Source organism: Sciurus carolinensis, chromosome 2, assembly GCF_902686445.1.
Source record: "Sciurus carolinensis chromosome 2, mSciCar1.2, whole genome shotgun sequence".
Classification (NCBI taxonomy): Eukaryota; Metazoa; Chordata; class Mammalia; order Rodentia; family Sciuridae; genus Sciurus; species Sciurus carolinensis.
The window spans coordinates 93261851-93285051 of record NC_062214.1 but is presented as its reverse complement, the minus strand read 5'-3'; the positions used below and the strand labels follow the sequence as shown (position 1 = coordinate 93285051).

Genomic DNA, 23201 nt, shown 5'->3' with positions numbered 1-23201 from the left:
TCAGAAAATACAGAAAAGTATAAAGAAAAAAAAAACTCACATAATCCCACCATATGTAGATAACCACTTTATTATTTCATCATTTTGGGTGCATGAGTCAAAGTTAATTTATTGATAGAATTATAAAATATTTCTTACCTATACATGCACACACACTGGAATATTTTTACAAATATGATGTGATTCTCTGCACACTGCAATGAAAGTTGTTACTTTTCATTTAGCAACAGGTCAGAAACTTTTTTCCCCAGTAAGAGGTACTTTCCCACTGCAACATGACTGTTAATGGCTTTGTAATATTCCATCCACAGACCGGCTTTCACTGCAGCCTTCACTTTGAAGAAAGAAGCTGGCCAGAGAGACACTTGCTCACTGTGTCTCCAGCTGTGTCACCTCATCAAGCACAAAGGGCAAGATGCTTAACTCCACATCCTGTCTCTTCCTCTCTACTAAATCAGGACATGAGACTCAAGCACTATCTTCACTATGCTTTAGAATGACTTTACTGACGTAGCTATAAGCTCACTGGTTAATTTTTAATTAATGATAGAAATGCCCAATGGGATTTGAAAATCACAATTACTGACAATGATCTATTACCGAAGCATAGCCAAAATGCCTCTCACTTATTTTCATATATACATCTACTATCTAATGCTAGATTAATTTCTACATCCATCTTAACACCCTCAAGGGGTTTCCTGGAGGAAAGGAACTTCTGAGGGACCCTGGCATAGCACACAAGTGGGAGGAAGATTAGTTGAGAAAGTTGACCTGGATTCCTGTCATACCCTTGCTACTTAAAGGGGTATGGTTTTAGATACACCACTAGACATCAGGGAGATAGGGTTTAAATGGAGAGCTGGGCTAGAGGATTCTTAGGTCCCTTTCTGGCTCTAACACACTGTAGTCCAATAAAACAGAACCAGTGGCAGCACCATGAGTGAACCTCATATATCTAACATATACCCTCAAGCTCAGATTAAAAAGCAGGTTTTACCCAGGTGCATATCTATAATCCCAGTGGCTCAGAAGGTTGATGTAGGTGCATTGCGAGTTCAGAGCAAGTCTCAGCAACTTAGCATAGCCCTAACGAATTTAGCAAGACACTGTCTCAAAACTTAAAAAAAAAAAAAAAAAGGGTCGGGGATGTGGCTAAGTGGTTAAGCACCCCTGGGTTCAATTCCTGGTACCAAGATGGGGGGGGGGCAAGCTCTAGAATATTCTAGAACCCTTCAGTATAGCATCAATTCTCCTAGTGACTCTCTGTGGGGCCCCAAGAAAGTTGTGGAACCTCACTAATCTTTGACTGTCATCCCTTCCACTGAGGAACTTCACAACTTCTGGGTCAACAATCTGGTCGATAGAAACTGCCCTGGCTGGTTCCTACTTTCCACGTACACACGCTCATCCGAGGTAGGTGAGGAGTGCCAGAGATGTACGTACAACTCCAGCAGTTTCACACCTGTCAGCATCAGTCAGCTAGCTAATCAGGTCACTAACAGAGAAAGCACTTTTTATGATCAAATTATTTCATTTGCCTTCGCTTTTCCAATGCTTCATCACCTGGACAATTGAGAGTTATGGGCAGTTCGCCCTCCCAGTTGCCCTGTCCTTTCAGATATAATACCCCTGTCGCACAAATGTCCCCGGGAGTGAACGCTGTATTGTCACGTGGGCTTTTCATCTTCCACTGGTTTTATAACTGGAAAGTGAAAATGAAAAGCAATGCAGTTTATTGAAGAGGTTTTAGGCTTGCTAAATATACACATTTCCTCTGTGATTGGATGTTGAAAATCCATTAATTTCCACAGTCACTCCTCGCCATGACTGGCATCGATCACATGGGTTGACATAAGCCTCTTTGCTTCTGGAAGGGCAGAATCACATCTGGTTGCCTTTTCTCCATCTCTGTCCATTTCTTCAGGTCTCTTTAAAACTAATTGGAAGAGTCAATAAACATGCCCACCAATTCCCTTACCATACCGGGAAGCAGATCACCGTGCCCTTCAACCTGTTCTTGCTGTTTTTCCAAGTATTCCCTTACCTGCCTTTGTCAATTGGCATTCTCGACAAGTTCGTCATAACTTCTCAAAAGTGTCAACTTTCCTCTTTTCATTGCCCTTGTTAAAGATAATTTAAAATTAGAAAGTCACATTCCCAGCCATTTCAGAGTCAATGCTAATTTCATTTTCTTTTGCACAGAAGTCTCTTTACCCTCTAGAGATCCCCTGCCTTCATCCACAGCCCCCGCTCCCCAGCCCCAAACAGGCCTTCTTAATCTCTGTGTGCACTATTCCCTTCCCCTGACACCACTCTTATCTTTCGCCCAAATACTTCACCCAGTGAGACACACTTTAGCTTGTGGTTCTCCTTCCTTCACTCCACTTCGGAGGGAAATGTCTGTGTCTAGAGATTGTAAAGTCACCTTCAGGAAAGAAGCATACAGTGGGCTGTCAATTAATCAGGATGAGACAGGAAAAATTACATCACGTGCAGCCTGGCGTCTCAGCACCTACATTCACATTGGGGGATCACAAGGATTTCTCCCACACAACCTCAAATTCTTAGTTATGCCTTTTGTTTGGCTCTAACTGATTCCCCGTCTAACAGCACCAGGGTTAATAGCCTGGAATACAGTGATTACCATACCTCATTATAGATTCAAATGTTGGCTATCATTTTTCCCCTTCTCTGGAAATTTCATCTCTAGTCTTTGCAACCTGCCTGTTTATCCTTGGTAGCATTCTCTGCCTATAAAACAAGTTGGATGATTTTATATTCTCTAATTTTTAGTCCACTTGTAGACTGACATATAGATTTTGAGCCTATTTCTTTCCCCCTGTTAAGCACAGACCCAAACGTCACCATTCTTGTCACGTGTACAATTCCATCAAGTTTCAGAGTGTCATTTATACACAATTTTATTTCTTCTTACTCCTTTCACACACGCCTACCACTTACGTACAGCAACTTCACTACATTCATATTTCATAAACTTCATCAGTATTCAGCCAAATCCTCCCCGGAAGTAAGCTAGGTATTTTTAACAGTGCACTGCCTCTTGCGCTGGCTTGAGGATCCAATGCCAAGTGGCTCATTTCCCCGCACCCGAAATGAGTTCACCCATTGTGGTCTGTGCATGCATGCAGACACTCCCTAATTGTTTCAGAAAACTTGAAGATAGTTCATGATCAAAATGCCAACACCCGCTAACATGAAGATGATTCAAGGCTGGGGATTATCAGTCCCCTAACACCTTAATGTTTCCTACTCTTTCCCAACCTCTGATGGAGTTTCAGGGAAAACACTGCTGGTATAGAAACTCTCCCTGGAACAGCCTGGAGTCCTCCGCCACGTTCAGGGGTGCATGAAACCTGTAGCCTCAGCATCAATGGGCACTGCACAAGGCTCCCCAGCCAGCCATCAGGGCCCCAGTTCAGTGGATAAGCCAATCACTAGGAACCCACAGTGCCATGCCACTGTTAATGTGCCATAGCATGTAATGTAGGAAGACAGTTCACAATGATGACATGTCAGTTAAAGCCATAAAAATCTGTTAGGGGGAAAAAAACTGTTCTTCCATGAACACAAGGGAATTGTTACCTGTAATTCCTTTTAACATTAGCATGTAAAAGCTGAAGCAAAAGCCGACTCTGCCTAAACCATAAGCTGTGCTACATTCATTCCTCACCACACCCCATTTCACTCTAAGGATTTCTGGACACAATCTCCTTGATGCCTTTGTTCCAACAACAATGACAACAACAACAAATAATAATCAGTTGTTACAAAAGAACACCAAGATTCCCAGCTGAATTCCCCAACGCTATGACATCCAAGATATAGTCACAGACTATCCTTAGGTCAAGTAAGACAAGCCCAAGGAAGCGAGGCTCTGACTGTGGGGTGGCTCCAAAGATGCTTTCCACGTTGGTGGTGCCAACCAAAGCCCAGGTCTGAGCTTAGAAGGAGAGTTTCCTTCCACACAATCTAAATGTTCTTTATCAACATTCCTGCAATTCTTCCTTCGAACCCTAGAACTTTCTAACACTCAGGACTCATGATTCCCTTTGCTTAAGATACCCCTTTAACTTTCCTACAGAAGAGGCAAAATTAGTGGGCCATTACATAGGGGGAAAATTACAAGATGTTATGGTAATATAGTAAATATATAACTTATTGTAAATATAAGAGCCTTTCCTGAATATTTAAGAACTGTTTTGCATCTCCTATAATTCTAGAGAAAAAATTAAGGAGACTAGATGCTAGATGAAATTTTCCTATACATTAACAACCTCAATTAACCGGAATCAACTAATCAAATTTCTAATTTGCTGCTTGCAACTTAGAAAACAAGGGAAGCAAATAACAAAACATACTCCTGCTGAGGATTTAACAAAAAGGAAAGAAAAAAGAAAACAATTTTCACGCTGGGATCAAGACAGATTAGTCTAGTCTCTGACATTGTCTCTATTTACAGTTCTGTAATGTACAATCAGAATTCATACTCAGAACAGTGACCCTGTGGTACCTTAAGATTCTCAAGCTTCAAGAAAAGATTCAATTACATTCTCAATGTTCTTTCTGGAGTAGGAAAGGGGACCAGCACATTTAAGAAAACCATTCAATAAGGAAAAGACAAAAAACATTTCAGGTTAATCTACTGTTAGTCAGAAAAAAATCAATTCATCAGTAATGCCTTGGTACCCTCACAGAAAAATCATGGTTTACTGAATATTAATCAACACCTGAATGTTGATTATTTGGGGTTTTTAAGCATTCATTCAAAAATGATACAATTTTATTTTTTGCAGCCTACAGAGATGGGTGAAAAATTTAACAGCTTAATTCCAAAGCAACCCTCCCTATTGTGATTTAGATACAAAAGGTAAATGTAAAAAAGTGATGTGGGGAGTGGGGAAAGAGAGAGAAGCAGACTATTCCTAAATTCTAAGCAAGGAAGACAATTTCCTTGTTCAGAAAGGATTGTACATTCTAAGAGTTTGCTCCAACAGCTGAAGGCCTTTCAAAAAGACTCTTTGCTCTGGAAGAATTTATCACTAATCTGGGATCAATGGGTTATGAGTCTCCATGAGGGAGTGGATGATGCCTACCTCAAAGTCCCTCCACATGGCTCATGGAAGACAAAGAAGGGGAGCAGAAGATGTCCTATTAGGATATATATTTATATCCCCCCCCACCAACACACACACACACTGCACACACAGGGCAGTTACATTACATCTCTTTCCCCAGATGTCTGAAGTGTAGTTAGGTATTTTGCTTCCTCAGATGCAGAAGTACATACATAAGCTAAAAAAAAGTCACAATTCCTCAAGTGGACTAGGAAGATGGAGGGAAAAATTAAAGTACTCTAAAAAAACAAAAACAAAAAAAAAAGTGGCCCAGAAAGTCCACACCACACCAACAGAATTTTCAATAACAACTAATTCAATCTGTCCTTCTAACATCACACTTCAAGTTCCTATAGGAGATTAAAAAAAAAAAAAAAAAGAATTTGGAGAAAAATGTACATCTTAACTCAGAAGTGACAAGAAGATTGTCCACGGGTTGGTCTCAACCGCATTCCACAGGTCAGCTCCAGAGGGTGTTCAGTTTGCTTCCGAAGAGATCAGGCTATCATCAGATTCCTCAGACCACTTTTGTGGGGAGGTCTGACTGTCACAGTTCACACTCTCATGCTTCCCTGAGTCCCACTCCAAGAGTCTGGGTGGAACCAGAGGCTTATGCTGTGCGCCCGCCTCTGCTGCCTCAAACACACAAGCAGAAGGGTCTCATCCTGAGGGGGCATCAGTGCAGGCTTCATCAGAGCTTCAGTTTCAGAAACGAGACATTTTCTAAAGCCAAGGGCGCCTTATCACGCCTGTAGGTTTTGGAAAATTCCAGCAGGTGACTAACATAAAAAGAGTCTGCTATAAATGTTTTAGCCACTCAAGACTTGAATTCTAGATTAATAATTCAATTCTTTTTAAGAAAGAAGGGGGAAGTAACAGAAAAGGTTATCATAACTATCATGAAATGCATTTTCTAAAATTATTCTATTACATTTTTAAAGGGTATAATTATAAATGTTTTTATGAGCAATTTACTGGAAAATTAAAGTCCCTTGGTTTAAGAAATAATCACTTCATCCCTCTGGCAAAGGAATTTCTCCCGGCCAGTAGCACTTTCAAAGTATATTCACTGTAGAGAAGTCAGATTCATGCCAGAAAAGTTGATCTGAGAATCCATCTCTAGAAAGGGTGCTAACATACATGGTAAGGGAGAGAACCTACTAGAAAGTGACTCACCAGAGACTAAAAGCAAGAGTGGAGAGGACACACTTTCAAAGTCAATGAGTTTTGTGGTTCTAGAAGTCCTCAGGGCTACAAATAAACTGTAGGCCCTGTTAACTGATTTTAAGTCAATCTAAGCTGAGCTTCCAGGGGGTTCGATCTCAACCAAACTGAGTTTTTTTTTTTTTTTTTCAATGTTAATCCCATCTTTGGTTTCAATTTTTCCCTTAGGTCGGCCTGCCCTAAAAACCTTCAACCTTCAGCACTGATATTGCAAACCCAGTGCGTGGAATACAGCCCTGTGAGGATAACTTTAGTGAAGTAAAATATGTAAGCTTCCGGCATGCATATAATAACGAGATTCTAGAAAAGGGTTTTTAACAACAGTTATGTCACAACGCTCATGGCTCCCTGAAGTCTCTGAAAGCCTTGTTAAATTAAAGATTCGCTGTGGTTTTTTTCTGCTTCATTCTTACTTCCCATGTTGCCTCTTGCCTGTCTTTTTTCCAGTTTTCATTGTGCTGTAAAGATGGGACTGAATGACACCAGTCATCATTAATACCACCTAGAAAACGGAAGAGTTTCATTAAAACTGCTAAGGTTCCCTGCAGTTGTAAAGATGGGGGGAGGTCATCTTTCAGATTACAAAGTCACACATCTGATTTTGGAAGCTCAGGCGCTAAAGGTACACAGTCCATTCACACTTGAATTCCCAGGAGGTAGGAATTCAGCAATAGCCTCAAGTCTATCTAGGTAATGTCTCATGAGGTCACCTCAATGTCATGAGAATCCAAACCACATTCTCTGTGGACTTCAAACACTCACTGACTGGAAACTAACCTGCTATCTCTTTGGACAGCATTTCCCAAATCAGAAAGCTTCCCATTTCCCCCAATGCAAAGAACTCCACTCAACCCTCCTTGAGGTTGAAAATGCTAATTACAAGGTGATGATGTTTGCTTTTCCTTTCCAGTTGTGTGCCTTTATGTTTTAAGTATTTAAGAGGCGTAATCACCTAGTGTGTAGGTTAATTTCTTTCCGATATTGTAATTTATGCAACATTAATACTGGATGCCAGCTCCAATTTTCTTACTGCTTACACTCTGGGAACCGACTTGCATATTCTGCCAACTCCATTACATCATCTGAAAACCCAAACATTTCCCATTTTCAAATCACTCTCAACTACCAGGCATACTTACACATTCTCTCCTTTTCTCCCAGCTCACACACAAAGATTGGTACCCCTGAGGAGCAGACGATACATCTGAGGTTAAAGTCTGCAAATGCACATAATTTCTGGAAGCTATTACTACTGCTGTGTTAGCTAAAGGATGCCTCCATCTCTGACCTTCCTTTTTCCATTCAGACTGTTATATAACCTAGTGCCTGCGTGCAGGATGTGAGTTGAGTGTTTGGGCCTTACCTCCCCCCTCCCACTAAATCTCCTAAGAGCCATCGACAGGGATGGACAGAATGGGGGGGGGGGGCTCTAGGAGGAAAGGGATATAGGTCAGCAGGTCAGCTGCATAAGATGCATCCTACTCCTAATCTGTCCCTCTCCCCTTTTTGCTGAGCCTAGGGGGCTGGTGGTACTGAATGCCCAAGCGTTATATAATTTGCAAGAACAGCAAGTTACGAATTTGCTAGTCAGTTCTGCAGCTTGCCACCCCTATCTTTTGCAAGAACACCTTCTGGCAAGAATGACACCTGAAGATGCTAATAACATACCGCAGGGGGGAGGGGTGAAAAGGGGGGGTGAAAACACAAACCAGAAATTAGTGCCGCTTTCTATATACTATACTCCCCCTTCTTAAAAAGAAGAAGAAGAAGGAAAAAAAAGAAAGAAAGAAAAAAAAAAAAAAAAACAGCCTCAGAAACACATGAAGGGGATTTTCTCCAGTGTTTCTGATTAACCCTGTTACATAACCCGCTCGCATTCCAAATCCACCGTCTCAGGGTCTAAATATACTCTTTGCAGCCAAATGCTTTCCGCACACAAACTCACCGATCTAGCTGCAGGTCCGGCCCCCAGCCCTTATCCCCTTCCCTTTCGCCCCAGTCCTCACTGCCCCCTCTAGCTCAAACCGCGGTTCGGCTTGGTCACTCTTCAGAAATCGCCTTTAATTAAATGTTTTTCGCGTGTGTCATCCTGATGGCTTTTACTGTACTCGAATTCCGTGAATGGGAAAGCGCCCGGACAGGGGGTGTGGCTAAGGTGGGGCGAAGGGGGGGTAACTGTAAAACAGCCAGCACATGATCAGCCATATTCCTACCTCCAACTATAACATCGAAGAGGAAGGGAGCGGCTCCCAGGGCCGGCCGGGTTCGCCTTTCCCCAGCCCTCCCCATTCGCCGCCTCAAGCCTAGTGGCAAAAGGAGGGGGCGCGCTGGGTCCCTGCCCAAGGAGGGGTTGGAGAGATCCTCTCTGTCCCCAACCCCGGGCATCTCAAGCTAGCCCGCTTCCTCCGGAGTGACAGGCGTGATTTATACATTATTTACAACAGTAATTAAAGCTGTAGCTTCCTCCTGCTCTTTGAAAACTCCATGCGCATTCAAATAAATAATCCCCCACACCCGAGGGGAAAAAGAAAAAGAAAAAAAAAACACATCAGGTTCAGACACCTTTAAGAGAGAGTAAGCTTTCCTCAACAACCTACTTTAACTAGGAAAACGCCAGGAGGGGCATCGGAGCCCGCCTCATCGGCCCCCACACACACTCCAAACACCAAAATGAAGTGTACGAATCGCCCAGGGAGGGGAAAAATAGCACTCACTAGCCAACCAGCATTCAACTTGCACTGACCAGCCCCAGGTTATTGCAGAAACACTAGAAACCTCAGAAAGGGAATGATTCCCAGGGCAGAAATAAGTTTGGGTGCCTATGGAGCTTTCTTGTTCGGCTTGTTTTCTTTGTAGCGGCTGACTCCGACTGCGCGTGGAGCGCCCCACAGGACCGCCGCCCTGGGTGCGCTGGCGCGCACACGCCCCCCGCCAGCCTGGGCGCCGAGCTCCGAACCCGGGTCTGCAAACTTGCGCATCTCCCCTCGCCGCTCGCGCCACACAACTTGGCTAGCACCTCGCGCGCCCGCACCCTGTTTCCTCTGGCCTTTCCTCCAAAGCAAAAACCCATCGCCGTGCTCCAGAAGGGGTGTCCGCATCGCCCCCAGACCTAGGAGCGCCCCCTCTCCTTAACCCCTAGGGCTTCCCCGGTCCCTCACTCCTTCCGTCCCCCAAGCTCTGCGGGGGACCGAAAACACACCCCCGACTCCAGCAGCTGGGGCCAAAACTGTCAAGAGGGGAAAAGGTAAAGGAGGAGGAGGGTGGCCATAAGCAGAATTTTTTTTTTTTTTCCTTCTTAAAAGGACACTGCCGCTTTAAAAGTTTCTTTCCCGGGCCCCCACTCCCGGGTTCTCCGTATTTTGGGGAGCGTATTTCATTTCGGCAACGCGGCTTTCCTCCTGTCTTTGCAGAAAAATTAAAGCCAGGGGTTGGGTCCGCCGGCTGTCAACCCTCCCGCCGCCTCCCCCGCCCCCCTCTCCTCCCGCAAGCCGAGAACGGGCTGCAAAAGTTTGCAACATTTCTGGGGGGCGGAGGGGGGAGGGGCGGGGGGTGCTCCGGGCTTCGGGCGCAGCTGCAGGCTCGCGCTCGGCCGCGGGACCCCGCGCCCCGGGCGCCCGCTCCGGGCCGCCCCCCGCTCCGCTCCCGGGTTCCGCCGCCCCCTCCCCAGCCCCTCTCCAGCCTCCTACCTCTGCTGGTGCTGGAATAGCTCTGTCTGCGCACCGCGGCGGGCGGCTCACTCTTGTGGGCGGATTCCTGGTTCAGCGGGGTCTCCCTGGAGCCGGCGGCCGCGTCCGCGCCGCTGCTGCCCGGCTCGCTGGCGGCGGGGTCGGGGGCTGCCGGAGCTGACTCCATGTTTTTTCCCAATGTAGAGATCGCTGGAGATGGCGAGCTCCGAGACTCCCTCTATCTTCTGTTTTCAGAGCAACTCTATGGTACCAAAAAAAAAAAAAAAAAAAAAAAAAAAAAAAAAAAAAAAAAAAAAGGAGAAGGAGACCGGCGAGAGCAAGAGGGAGAGAGCAGGCGGCGGCGGGCGGCGAGCGAGAGCGCGAGGGAGCGCGCGGAGTGTCTGGGTGGACGTGTGTGTGCGCCCGAGAGGGGATGGGAGGCGGGTCTGGCCACAGGCAGCGCTAGCGAGAGCTTCTCCAGCCGGCCCCCACACCCACATTCCCCACCCTCCAGACCCCAGACCGAGAGCCACAGACTGGCTGCCAATTTTGGGAGGTGGGGAAAAGCGGGGAGGAGGAGGGGAGTGCCTCCTGCGCCCCAATCCTCCCCTCTCCTCAGCCAAGGGACAGAAATTAAAATCGGCGAGATGATTCTGTGTCTACTTTTGAGACTCTCTCGGGAACAGAACTCATCCCCATCCACAGTCAGCCTGGGAGAAGAAAAATCCGGTTATCCACATTGGGAAATCGCAGGTAGCTCCCTTTCCAGCCCTACCCAGGGCTGAGTGGAAACTAAGAAGGAATTAGAACTGAGCTGACACCCCAAAGAAGGAGAATGGAGGACGTGGCACTTTTTACTTTGGAACGGGACAGCCAGTGGGTTTCCAATCTTGGTTAGATACGTATGTGTGCCTGAAACAGATTTTGTGAGTCTAGAATCGCCATGGACAGCCAATTTCTGGTGTGGTTGAAAGAGGTCGCTTTCAGCTCCTTTGCTGTTTTCCTCCGCGAAGAATCCAGAAACCGTTTGGCAGGGCACTTTTACTGAGGAAAACTTTGGCCTTTTTGGTGGATGACTGTCTAAACTGGAGGAAATATGCCACACTGCATCTAACTCCTGCGTGACCGCTCATTGTCGATTCCCACTGGTACTTTTACTGTTAAGTGTAGTCTTGTCCATAAAAGACAGATATACTGGTACATACTGGTGAGGTATTAATAATGTCTAGATGATAAAATTAAGATAATTAATGACACGCAATAAGTCACATCATTGTAGGCATTATTCTCCATTCTCCTCCATTCGAAACACACCCATCTCTAGTGGATGCTTAAAATTACCTCAATGTAACCTTCACCTCAAACTAAGTATGAAGGAACAATACAAATTGGATGGATGGAAATATTCAAATGGTAGTAACTTGATTTCTCTACCTCAATATCAATCCACCATTTCCTTTTGCCTGCAAATACACTGATGAAATCAGTCCATTTTTAACATACACCCCCACCTTCCTTTCACAAGGCTCAAAAATTTTGACAATAAAAATATTATTATATACCAGAAGGTGGCATAAATATGTGTTTAAGGGGGTGGGGTGGGGGAGAGAATTGGGGAACATTGTGCTTTTGCTAACTTCCTAGTTTGGAAAAAATGCTTTTTTAAAAAAATAGGGGGGTTAAAATCTTGTTAGATAATAGCTTAAGAGGAACTTCCATATGCCGAATTTCACACATGGTTAATTTACTCTTACTGATCTTGATCTGATTTCAAATACACAATGCTCTTTGCCATGGCCTGTGTATTAATCAGCAAACCTGTGATCTACTCTTTGGGGTGATGTAAATGAGATGTGAACAGTTCTGATACCTTAATCCAGTCTCTGCAAGGATCCCTGGCTTTAGCCTGTCTGTTGGCGCCTACACACAATGCCATGATTGTCTCCTCTATCCCAAATCAGATGTGTGAGTTTCACCATACATCAAAGCACAGATTTCCAGAGTAGCCTTCACATCATTTACCATTGGTTAACCTGTTAATAAGGTTCTTGTTGCAATTGATCTAGCTGATCACACTTGACTTTGTTAAGTAAACAAATATATCAAAGTGAACAGTTTAATCAACAGTTTCCTCTGGGACAGTGAGCACCTCAAACTATACCAACTGCACTGTATTTTTAAAGAATATTTAGAAGTATATTTTTATATTAAATTTTACCAATAATTCTATGTAGAGTGCAAGTAGTTCAAAAAGTATCCCTGGCTTCCTTTTAGGTATCAGTAGCAACTTGTTAATATTTTTTGGTTAAGTCTGCTCCCCTGAGTATTCAACTGGTTCCTTTACTGTTCTAATTTAACTAAGGTGGGATTTAGTTACTCTGGATAGATCTCCCAGAAAAGCAGCCCTACTGACCTTAACCAGTTAAGATAGGCTTTATGTTCCCTTCAGAGAGAGATCCCAGCTCAAAAAAAAACATTTCTCCTCACTCTCTAAGACAATTACTGCTTCTGCAATTTAAAACAATTGGGAACTCAAGTACTTTCCCCAAGGGAAAAATAAAAGTGAGTTAGATACATTCCTTGACTGTCAATCATTGTTACTAACTGTAAATTTCCTGAATTGGGAAAGCATTTCAAACCTGAAAAGCACAGTGATTAGGCTTATATTTCTTTCCTTCCCTCCTGGCCCTTCCCTGATTACTAATTAGGGCTTTCCAATTTTCCAAATATTTGGAGAGATGGGAACCTTCCTTAGAATCTGTTTATTGAGGAAGGGTAACAATGTTTGCTCAAAAATGGTTATTTTACTTTGCAGTGAGTTTTCAGACAGGCAATGGCTTAGAAAAACTGCTTTGTAGAAGAGATAAGCTCAAATCAGGGTTTTGTTTTGTTTTTCTCCCCACCCCCACAAGGACCCTCCCTGCCTCCTTGTCAATCCCAGACTCCTTTCCTGATGGTAGCCCTACATTTCTCCTACTCTAAAAGTAATTACTGGGACTCTGTCCCTCTCTCTCGACCTGCTCCCAGTTCTCCCTGTCCTAACATACTTGCCATGTTCTATAAATTCTTCTTCTGTATACCTGCCCCCTCCTATGTTCATTCAATTCCAGCCACTAAACCATTGCAGTGACCTTCCAAATAACTGGCCTTCAGTCTATTCTAATCCATTCGAGATAGCACTGCCAAGTTAATTACCCTGAACTACAGCTCTCGTTTCCTACCATGTCATTCCCCTGCTTACAAGACTTTAATGGCTCCCCATTGCCTATCCAATTAACTACTAACTAGTCAACACGGTATTGAAGGCTCTACCTCACTTAACGCTGTACTCCTACACCAAGAATGGCAAGTCAGTCTAATCTTGGGGAGGAGCTCCTAAGGTTAGTTGGAAAGGTGTGGGCTGTGACTCATTAAGCTGTCTCCCATGGATGGAAGAAGTGCGACACTACTGCCATTAGTCTGAGTTTGCCAAACTGCCGTTGATAATTACATAATCCCTGCAATTCACGTGTTGTTCTCTGGTCGTGCCACATGCTATGCTGGTCTCTTCTCTTCCTCCTCCCCCACCTCCTCTGTATCATCCCTATGATGTGGATAGTTGTCAGTGCCTTTTCTCAGACCTCAGTGACCTCCCTGTCTTCTCTGTTTACTGATACTTTTTCTTCAAGATCCATTCTCTATGATGACTCCTCTATGGAGCCTTTCTTGTTCCCCCCAATCCAAATATTTGAATTTAGTGCTTTACACTCCTCTCAAAACAATGGATATGCCCCATATAACTTTTGCTATGGTTGTCTGAACATTTGCCTTATCCTCCCTAGACACTATGGCCTTGCACATAGTAGGCACTCATTAGCGTTAGGGGAGGGGGATTGATAAACTAATCATAAAATAGCATGTCCACACAGTGATTCCATTACACAACAAGAATGAAAACCTAAGCTTTTCAACTTTCAATCACTTGAAATAAGCTTCTCCTTCCTGGATAAAAGATTAGTTGACATGTATGGGCTGTTAAAATTTATATATGCAAAAAAGTTGACAGTTATTTTCTTGCATTTCTTGGAGAGAGAGAAAGGAAATGATGGAAATATATAGTTGAATTTCCTTGGGAGCATGGAGCTTTCTACAACATGCATGAGAACAAAGAAGACAGAAAATTAAAACTGGGTACCCAGACAACAAGTTTCCTTTCTTTCAAAAAAGCAACAAGAAGCTGACACTGGGCCACAAGCTGAAAATAGAAGAAACTCCAATGAAAATGCAGCACATCTCTTGCTGCATCTTGCCCCAAACAGGAAAGCCCAGGGTCAGAAGAATGCTTCATCAAAATCAGAGGAATGGTGTACATCAGAAGTCCTGATGGTAATAGGAGAACCAGGCTTGCCAGGCACTAAGAAGGAAAGAGGAATTTGAAAGCAAGCAGTGTCCATCCTGGATGATCCACTCCACGCCTGCCCATTACACAGATGAGGACACTAAAATGCAGAGAAGTGACTTGCTCATGGCCACTCAATTAATCAGAGGTGTTAATTTTATATTGAGTACATGTTAAAATAACAATGGTTTGGATATGTGGAGTTAAATAAGATACATTATTTGATTTAATTTCATCTCTTTTAACTTTTTAAAAATCTTGCTAGAAAATTTAAAATAACTACATCATTTACTTTGTGTATCTATTGGACCATGTTAGTGTGGAAACTCTCTGGCACATGGTAAGTAGTCTAACAATTTAATAGGAGTAACTGTTGAGGCTCAGTTGGAGACACTCCTGAGTCAAGAGTTAAACATCCATCTTGTCATTTCACAAAATCTTAATCGTGCTTCTGCTATATGTTAGGTGCCACGGAAAATAGACAAAGTATTGATTCTTATAGGGAAGGTAAGATGTGCACACTAAAACTCGGCAGCTTTACATGCTTGTCTTAGAATCATTCAGGGATGTGGCTTAAACTTCCCTTAAGACCTCCATAAATCAACAAATAGTCTTCCTCAGGGAAAGTACCAGGAAGGACCCTGTCCTATTCCCTTTGAAAGCTTCTGGAACTAGAGCTGTGGCCTTTAAGAAGAGAAAGGCATTTAATGACATATTACCTTTTCTCTTTTGTCAACGATTAGTTGATTGTATTTTTGTATATCTATTTCCACGCTGTCTGTTCTGTTTCATTGATCTATTTGTCTATTCTTTTACAAACACTGTACTGTCTTGATTACTATAACATGGAACTGGATTTTAAATTTTAACTTCAATTAACTTAATGTTACATAGCCAGGTGTGGCTAATGGTCACTATATTTGACAAAGCAGATCATTCATTTTAAACTTTATTCTTTTGATCTTCTGAATCACCCATAGATATTAATTCATAGATTTTAGATTCTATAAATATTTATTTTGTTCCTGTCACATGAAAGACACTGTTGTGGATTCTAAGATAAATCAGGTAGATCATTCATCCTTTATGAGGACCTAAGACATGTCCGTCAGCATGTTTAAGTTATGGAACATCAAATGCCATAGAATGAGCTCTCGTAAAGGACCTCAGAGAAAACCTATTATCCTTATTGGAGAAATCAAGGAAGCTTCTTTGAAAAGGAAGCATTTCTCCAGTTGTTTTCATTGGAGTTTGGACTAAAGATATAAATTTTAGAAGTGGTTATGGGAATACAGGAGCTGTTTATAAAGAGAGCTGAGGTTGCAAGCTATCTATATTCTCCAGGTAGACCTTTTCTTGGTGTTGTACAGGAACATTTTCCCATCTAGGAAATACATGAGAATCCCACCCCCCAGCCCCACCCAATGATGGTTCTCAAAGTTCAGTCCCCTGACCAGCAGCATCAGCATCACCTGGGGACTTATTAGATAAGCAGATTCTCAGGTCTCAACCAGACTTAGTCAGAAACTCTAGCAATCTGTGTTATAACAAGCCATCCTGGTGATTCTGATGCATGCTCCTATTTGAGAATCAAGGTCCTAGATTCAAGATCACCTGATTTGTGAAAGCGTAAAATCTCTGAAAGAGGGCTCTTCTTATGAGAGAAAAAGATTCATATTCATGAATTAACAATGTTTTGACATATGACTGAAGCGCACCACAGAATCCCCAGCACCATGTAAAGAACCTACTAGAACTAATTCTATCTATCTATGCCTCACCATTTTGGTGGTAGTTACATTAGTTACATAGAGGGGTCTTTCACCGCCCCCCCAGTTCTTCTAGAAAAACTTGGGGAGAGATTAAATTTGAAAATTGAAGAAAAGAAGGAAAAGAAAAAAAGTGCTGTCAAACTAGCCTAGGGCACTGATGAGTCAGAATGTCAGTTCTGCCCTGGTGAAGACAGATATTTAGATGGTGGCCCTGTGTGAAACTGAGTAAGAAATCAGCAGGAAATATTTTCTACTTAACAGATCGGAAGGGTGACAAAGACGGTAGCACTGTTCCCAAAAGCTACATCTTGGTAGATATTATGGGTCAAGATTTCCTCTCGACAAAGTCAAAACTTGTAGCTCTCTCATGCCTCAAAAAATGTTTATTTATTTAAAATGTGGATGAACATCTCATTAAATAATTTCTTTCTTTTTTAGGTATGTTAGTTACCTTTTAAACACAACAACAAAATATACTGCCTAACAAACCACCCTCAAACTCACTTGCTTATAGTCATAATCTTTTCCTTCTCATTCTCATGTCTATGAGCAGACTAGAGTTTACTGGACTTGGCTGCAGGCATTGATTTGGCTTGGTTGTGCTCTACATGTCTCCCATTCTTCTTGGGACTATGGTTGACTGGAACATAGTCTTTTCACAGCAAAAAAGCAGGTGCACAAGAAAGCCAGCCATCCTCCAAGCATAGATCAAACCTGTGCACACATCTCATTACTAACATCTCAGTGATCAAAATAAGTCACCATGGACAAATCCAAAGTCAAAGGGGTGGGCAAATATCTTCTTCCTAGCAATAGACCACTGCAAGGGTGGGAATGCACAACATTAGACAGGAGATTGAACAATTGAGGCCAATCACTCAGTCACCTAGGATGGCTCATCTCCAGGTCAGAGGTTCTCAAGCTTGACTGCGCACTGGAATCACCTGGGGAGCTTTACAAAGTGCTGATGCCTGGGTTCCACCCCCAGAGATTCTGGTTTAATTGGATTGGGGTGCAGCCCAGGCTGGCTGTAGTAAAAGCTCCCCAGGTGATTCTAATGAGCAACCAAGTCTGAGAATCACTGTTGTTCAGCAAACTGCTGTTGATTAAACAAAGATATTTTTGACCACTGCTTTGGGGAAGACCCTTTCCCCATCATTTTGGATCTTCTCATCCTTTAAGACCTTTTACAATTGAAACACATTACTGTGTCAGATGCAATTTCAGTTCCCTCTAGTGAGCAATCTCAGGTCAGAGTCATAAAAAGTTGTTGTGAGAAAATTTCTTAGTATTGAATTCTAATGAATTGATGATTTTTTGCTAAGTGAAAATACTGGTGTGGGTGCTGTCTACATTAGAGAAGCTGGGTAGGAGTAGAGAACACTGCTGTATTGTTGGAAGATAGAATCTGTCCTCTGAAGGCACGGGGTACTATATAATCACATATTTTATTTATTATTTTGAATTTTGCTTATTTTTACATGTTTTGTATGTATGTATCTTGAGAATGATTTCCTGTGTGTGTGTGTGTGTGTGTGTGTGTTGGTATTCAAAGTTCCACAAATACATTTATGTAATAAATGACCATATAACTGTATAATTGTTTTTGAGGACCATATGAAGAACCCTTATAAGATGGTGGGGGTTTTGCCATGTATTTTGGAAAAGAGATACCTGGGACTGATTAAAATCGGTGCTTTGTACCCAGCAGAGTTTTTGCCACTTAAGGATCACCATATTTTTGATCTTAAAGTTCTCATGTCCTGTATTCCATCACCAGTTTTTTCTCATAGTTTTCAGTTTGGGCTCTTTTAAAATCTTTTTATGGCAATGTGAAATCAAAAATATTGTCTTCTATCTCTGTTTTAATTTTTTTTCTGTGTTAAGAAATATAATATTTAAGGATCAACCTAAGTTTTAGAAAATCCTTTGTATCCTTCAGGGATCTTCCAGATACAGTGTTCAAGCAAAACATCCTCCCACAATTTCCCGATATGTTGTCTGGCTCATAGACAAGCTCATTTGTTGGAAAAAGAAGATAAATCATCAGTTTGCACATTATTTCCCCCATCAATTGATTGCTGGCTGTCAGGATGCTTGAGGTTTTGAATAACCAATCAAATTATTAATTTTTGGATGAAATTCCATAATGCTGTGGCTAATTATCAATGCATATGCAGATCTAGGGGGAGCTTTGGGTACAGCAACAAAATTGTCACTGTTTTAAGATGATAAAAAAGATACATTCGCCCTGTACATGAGTCACTGGAAACATATTGGATACATTTATCAGGGTAGGAAGCACTATAGAGTCAATAATATTTCAGTTTGACACTTACTTCATATCTAAAAGTTAGATCCACAAAAATTTTCCTCCCAGCTACATGTTGTCATAATAAAGAAAATAAAGCCTTGGGTCACGCAGCTGTTACCCTTAACACTTATGCCATGATGACATGATCAAAAAGGATGCAGTCATGTATCATCACTCAGCAACCACCTTTTCATTACAGGGTGCCAAAGGCAGAAGTCCTAGAACTGCCTCCAAGAAGTTGTGTGACTTTTGGAGAAGTTACTGAACATCTCTGGGGATAACTTTTTGCATGTATTGGATGGATTAGATGATTTCCAAGGCGCCTCTGCCATTCCATTTAATTGCCTAAAGAATACTTGGTACTGCAAAACACATAGTGTCAAAAGGGAGCTATGATAGAAGAGATAGACAAAAGGAGATGCTCACTATGGAAGATATAATAGTGGAATAATCTGGAGGTGAGGAAATTTATTAGAAAGAAATAACACTGTGGGGCTGGGGAGATAGCTCAGTTGGTAGAGTGCTCGCCTTGCAAGCACAAGAACCTGAGTTCAATCCCCAGCACCGCAAAAAAAAAAAAAAAAAAAAAAAAAAAAGAAAGAAAGAAAGAACACTGTGGACTTAGAATAGGCAGGGTCCTTCACAAAGGACCAGGAGGAAACCAAATAAGAACAGTTGAGGACTTGGTCACTTACATGGTGGCCAAATGAAATAAGGAGCTCAAACTCCCAAATCTCCATTAGCACCATTTTCTCTCCTGAAGCTGCTTCACTGCTCAAGTTTAGCCATGCTGAGCTTTATAAGCAGCTCTTACCATTTGACTACAGAGAGATCATTTTAAATGACCATTTCTTTTAGCCTTAGCAAAAAGATCTTTGAGGACAGACAGAAGTTGTAGGTTGGGAGACAGAATCATCCTGATGACTGTGAACCTGGTATGGCCACTCTTAAGTTCATTGTCATCTACACCATAACCTTGTGATTGCACAAGTTGAGCAGTCAGCCTCAGACCTAACCATCTGGCTGGACTGAAGTTAATCTGGTTGTACTGACTTGGTCCATTTGGGTAAGTGGTGCCACTATTCAACCTGAGGGATGCCCCAGCAAAGCTTCCAGAGGAGATGAGGTTAGGACTTGGAGTCTTCATCTTTATGTTTCCTGGACTATAGCCTTGGAGGAAGTATAATGCTAGGGCTGTTACTTACATTATCAGAGGTAATCCTCATTTCTGGGAACTGTTTTACTGTTTTGTTTTTTTAACAAAGAAACTTAGCCCAGGTGTATTAAGTAGTCTGACCAAAACTTCATGGTTAATATTCAACTGAGGTAGACACTCAACACAGGTCTAATTCTTGCACCCATGTTCTTCATGCAACACATTTTCTATCAAATGCAAACAGTAATAAAATGAAAACAAAAATGAGGGTGAAATCTCAGACTAGGGAAAAGAAAGAAGAAAATGGTAACAAAGATGGGTTCACAGAAATAAACAATAATTTAAAAACTTGGGTACAAATTCCAGTCTTTCTTCTTGATCATCATTCCATTCTCACATTAGATATTATTACATAACTGATAGCTACTGAGTGCTCACTGTTCAAGTGCTTTAAACTTATTTTCTGCAAGTTACATACAGGCTCACAGGCCAGTGCACTGAGGGAGTTTCTGTTATCACTCCCATGTTATGGTTGTGGAAACTGAGAAACAGAGAAGATGAGGAATGTGTCCAAGATCTTACAACTCACAGGGGCAGAGCTATGTGACAACACCCCCTCCTCCAATTTCAGACTGACACCCAGTTGGTGCTTGACCACTCTGTGCATCTGCTATAACTGTTTGGTGCTCCTGGGTAAATCACTTTCCCTCACTGCAGATCAGCTGCTTCATCAATCAAAAAAGAAGGCCAGAATGGAGGATATGTGGAGTCTTTTCCAAGCCTAACATTTGCTGAATCTATGCACGAGAATAATACTAGAAAGACCAGCATGGGAAAGGGAAGGAAGAAGAAGAGAGAGCAATGGCGGGGGGAGCATACCTCCTTCCCCATGTGGTCCGACCTAGTGCTGCTCCTGACCAACTCTGCTCCTGTCCAGGAGGAGTCTTCTTTGGGCAGGAATCTCTCAAAGCAAAGGTCCTGACCTTCCAGGGGTCCGAGAGATCTGAAAAGCTGGAAGTTCAAGCTTTGGGTTCTGGGGGTGGGGCACAACAAACTAGACCGAAATTCCAGTTTTGATCCAGCCACCTCTGTGACCCCCAGGTGAGTAAGTCCCTAAAAAAAAGTTTTTCTCTGTCCTTATAGTGCCTTCCCCACTGAACTGTGAAGCTTTTACAGTAAGGACTCTTCTGGGTTAAGGCACAGAATATAACCACTATTAAACTATATCTTCTTTAAGAGAGGGAGTATATTAAGTGCATATACTATCCACCTTTCGATAGACACTCATTTGTCTATTCATGCAATTATATGGACACTCCTGCATCTACAGATTTTTTTAGAGCTTTATACAAGTCATATTATTTACCATTTATTGTGTGTCAAGTAAATGCCAGGGATTTCACTAGGTTCTAAGGATAAGGATGTGGCAACCTAGAGTCCTAGCTTAAATTGGCAGCTGGTGTGGGTGGAAGGGTGGTATGGGGATGTGATAGGAGTTATATACAAGAATTCACGTATTGATGTGACCCCATCCATCAGACCCATCACTCGACATGTTTCATCTATCAGAAAGCTGTGTTATAGACAAGACAAGGGTTTTGAATCTCAGGACATGAGTTCAGATGGCCAATTCTGTTACTTCTGCCAAGTTTTTCTCTGCACAGGACTGTCAAATTGTAATCCTGTTCAGGATTACACAATCCTGAACAGGAAACAAAACTCAAAATGACCTAAAGGGAGATGGAAAGTTTGTCACACTACAAGAGGTACTATATAAAGTAAGATGGACCTGGGGCTTGCTGATCTTGCAGCTCAAAGTTACTAACAAGGGCCTTTCCCATTTCTACTCCTCAGTCTCTGAATGTCCGCTGGGTTTCATGCTACCTCCCTCAGGATGCAATATGGTTACGACTGCTCTTCGTATCATGCACAGCAGAAAAGGGCTATCTGGTCCTTGACTATTTTTTAAAGAAAGAGAACAATTCTCAGAAACCATTAGTGGGTTTTCATGTATGTCTGTTGGTCAGAACCCAGTTGTAAATCCACTCTTAACCACTTAAAAAGAGGTTGAGAATATCAGCATTGGTTTAGGCACACCGCAAATTATTCCTGAAAGTTAGAAGGTCACTTTCTTTGATGGACTGAGTGTCTAAGCACAAAGGCATCAATTACTAAGCCAAGACCTTCAATTGCTCAGTTGCAAATAGGGAATTTTTAAAAAATAGCTTAAAACAATAGTCATTCTATTGTTCTGTAGGTCAGCAATTCAGATATGACAAAGCAGGGAAAAAAGGTCCTTGTCTTACATGATATTTTCTTTTTTTTTGGTGAATTGTAATCGCTGTATATATATATATATTTTTTTTTACAGACTGCATTTTTAATTCATTGTACACAAATGGGGTACAATTTTTTGTTTCTATGGTTGTACATGATATAAATTCACACCATTCATGTAATCATACATGTGCATAGGGTAATGATGTCGGTCTCAGTCTACACCTTTCATACCCCAGCCTCCTCCCCGCTCTCATTTTCATCTATGTAATCCAAAGTTCCTCCATTTTTCTCTTATCCCTCATCCCTGTTATGTAGCATCATTCACTTATCAGAGAAAACATTCAGCCTTTGGTTTTTGGAGATTGGCTTATTTCACTTAGCAAGATATTCTCCAATTCCATCCATTTACCTACAAATGCTATAATTTTATTTTTCTTTATGGCTGAATAATATTCCATTGTATATATATACCACAGTTTCTTTACCCATTCATCTATTGAAGGACATCTAGGGTGGTTCCACAATTGAGCTATTGTGAATTGAGCTGCTATAACCATTGATGTGCTGCATTACTCTAGTATGCTGATTTTACATCCTTTGGATATAAACCAAGGAGTGGGATAACTGGGTCAAAAGATGGGTCCATTCCAAGTTTTCTGACGAATCTCCACACTGCTCTCCAGAGTGACTGCACCAATTTGCAACTCTACCAGCAATGAACAAGTGTGCCCTTTTCCCCGCATCCATGCCAACACCTACTATTGCTTGTGTTCTTGATAGTAGCCATTCTAATTGGAGTAGATAAAATCTTAGGGTGGTTTTAATTTGCATTTCTCTAATTACTAAAGATGTTGAACTCTTTTTCATATATTCGCTAATCACCTGTATATCTTCTGTAAAGTGTCTGCCCAGTTCCTTAGCTCATTTATTGATTGGGTTCTTTGTAATTTTGGAGTAAAGTTTTGTAAGTTCTTTATAAATTTTGGAGATTAGTGCTCTGTCTGAAGTGCATGTGGAAAAGATTTTCTCCCACCCTGTAGGCTCTCTTTTCACATTATTGATTTTATCCTTTGCTGAGAAAAAGCTTTTTAGTTTGAATCCATCCCATTTATTGATCCTTTCTTTCATTTCTTGCACTTTAGGAGTCATGTTAAGGAAGTCTGGTCCTAAGCCAACATAATGAAGATTTGGGCCTACATTTTCTTCTATTTGTTGCAGGGTCTCTGGTCTAATTCCTAGGTCCTTGATCCATTTTGAGTTGAATTTTGTGCAGA

The 23201-nt window shown here is 42.0% G+C and overlaps 1 protein-coding gene across 1 annotated transcript in view; it reads right to left on the bottom strand.

The window, feature by feature from the left end:
* The window catches only part of Rora (RAR related orphan receptor A), a 672656-nt gene extending 662419 nt beyond the window's left edge, over nt 1–10237 (bottom strand). Inside the window, exon 1 of the mRNA XM_047541652.1 lies at nt 10049–10237. Within this exon, the coding sequence (XP_047397608.1) occupies nt 10049–10214 (166 nt within the window). The 5' untranslated portion in view covers nt 10215–10237. The remainder of the gene's footprint in view (nt 1–10048) is intronic.
* Nucleotides 10238–23201: the final 12964 nt, after the last annotated feature.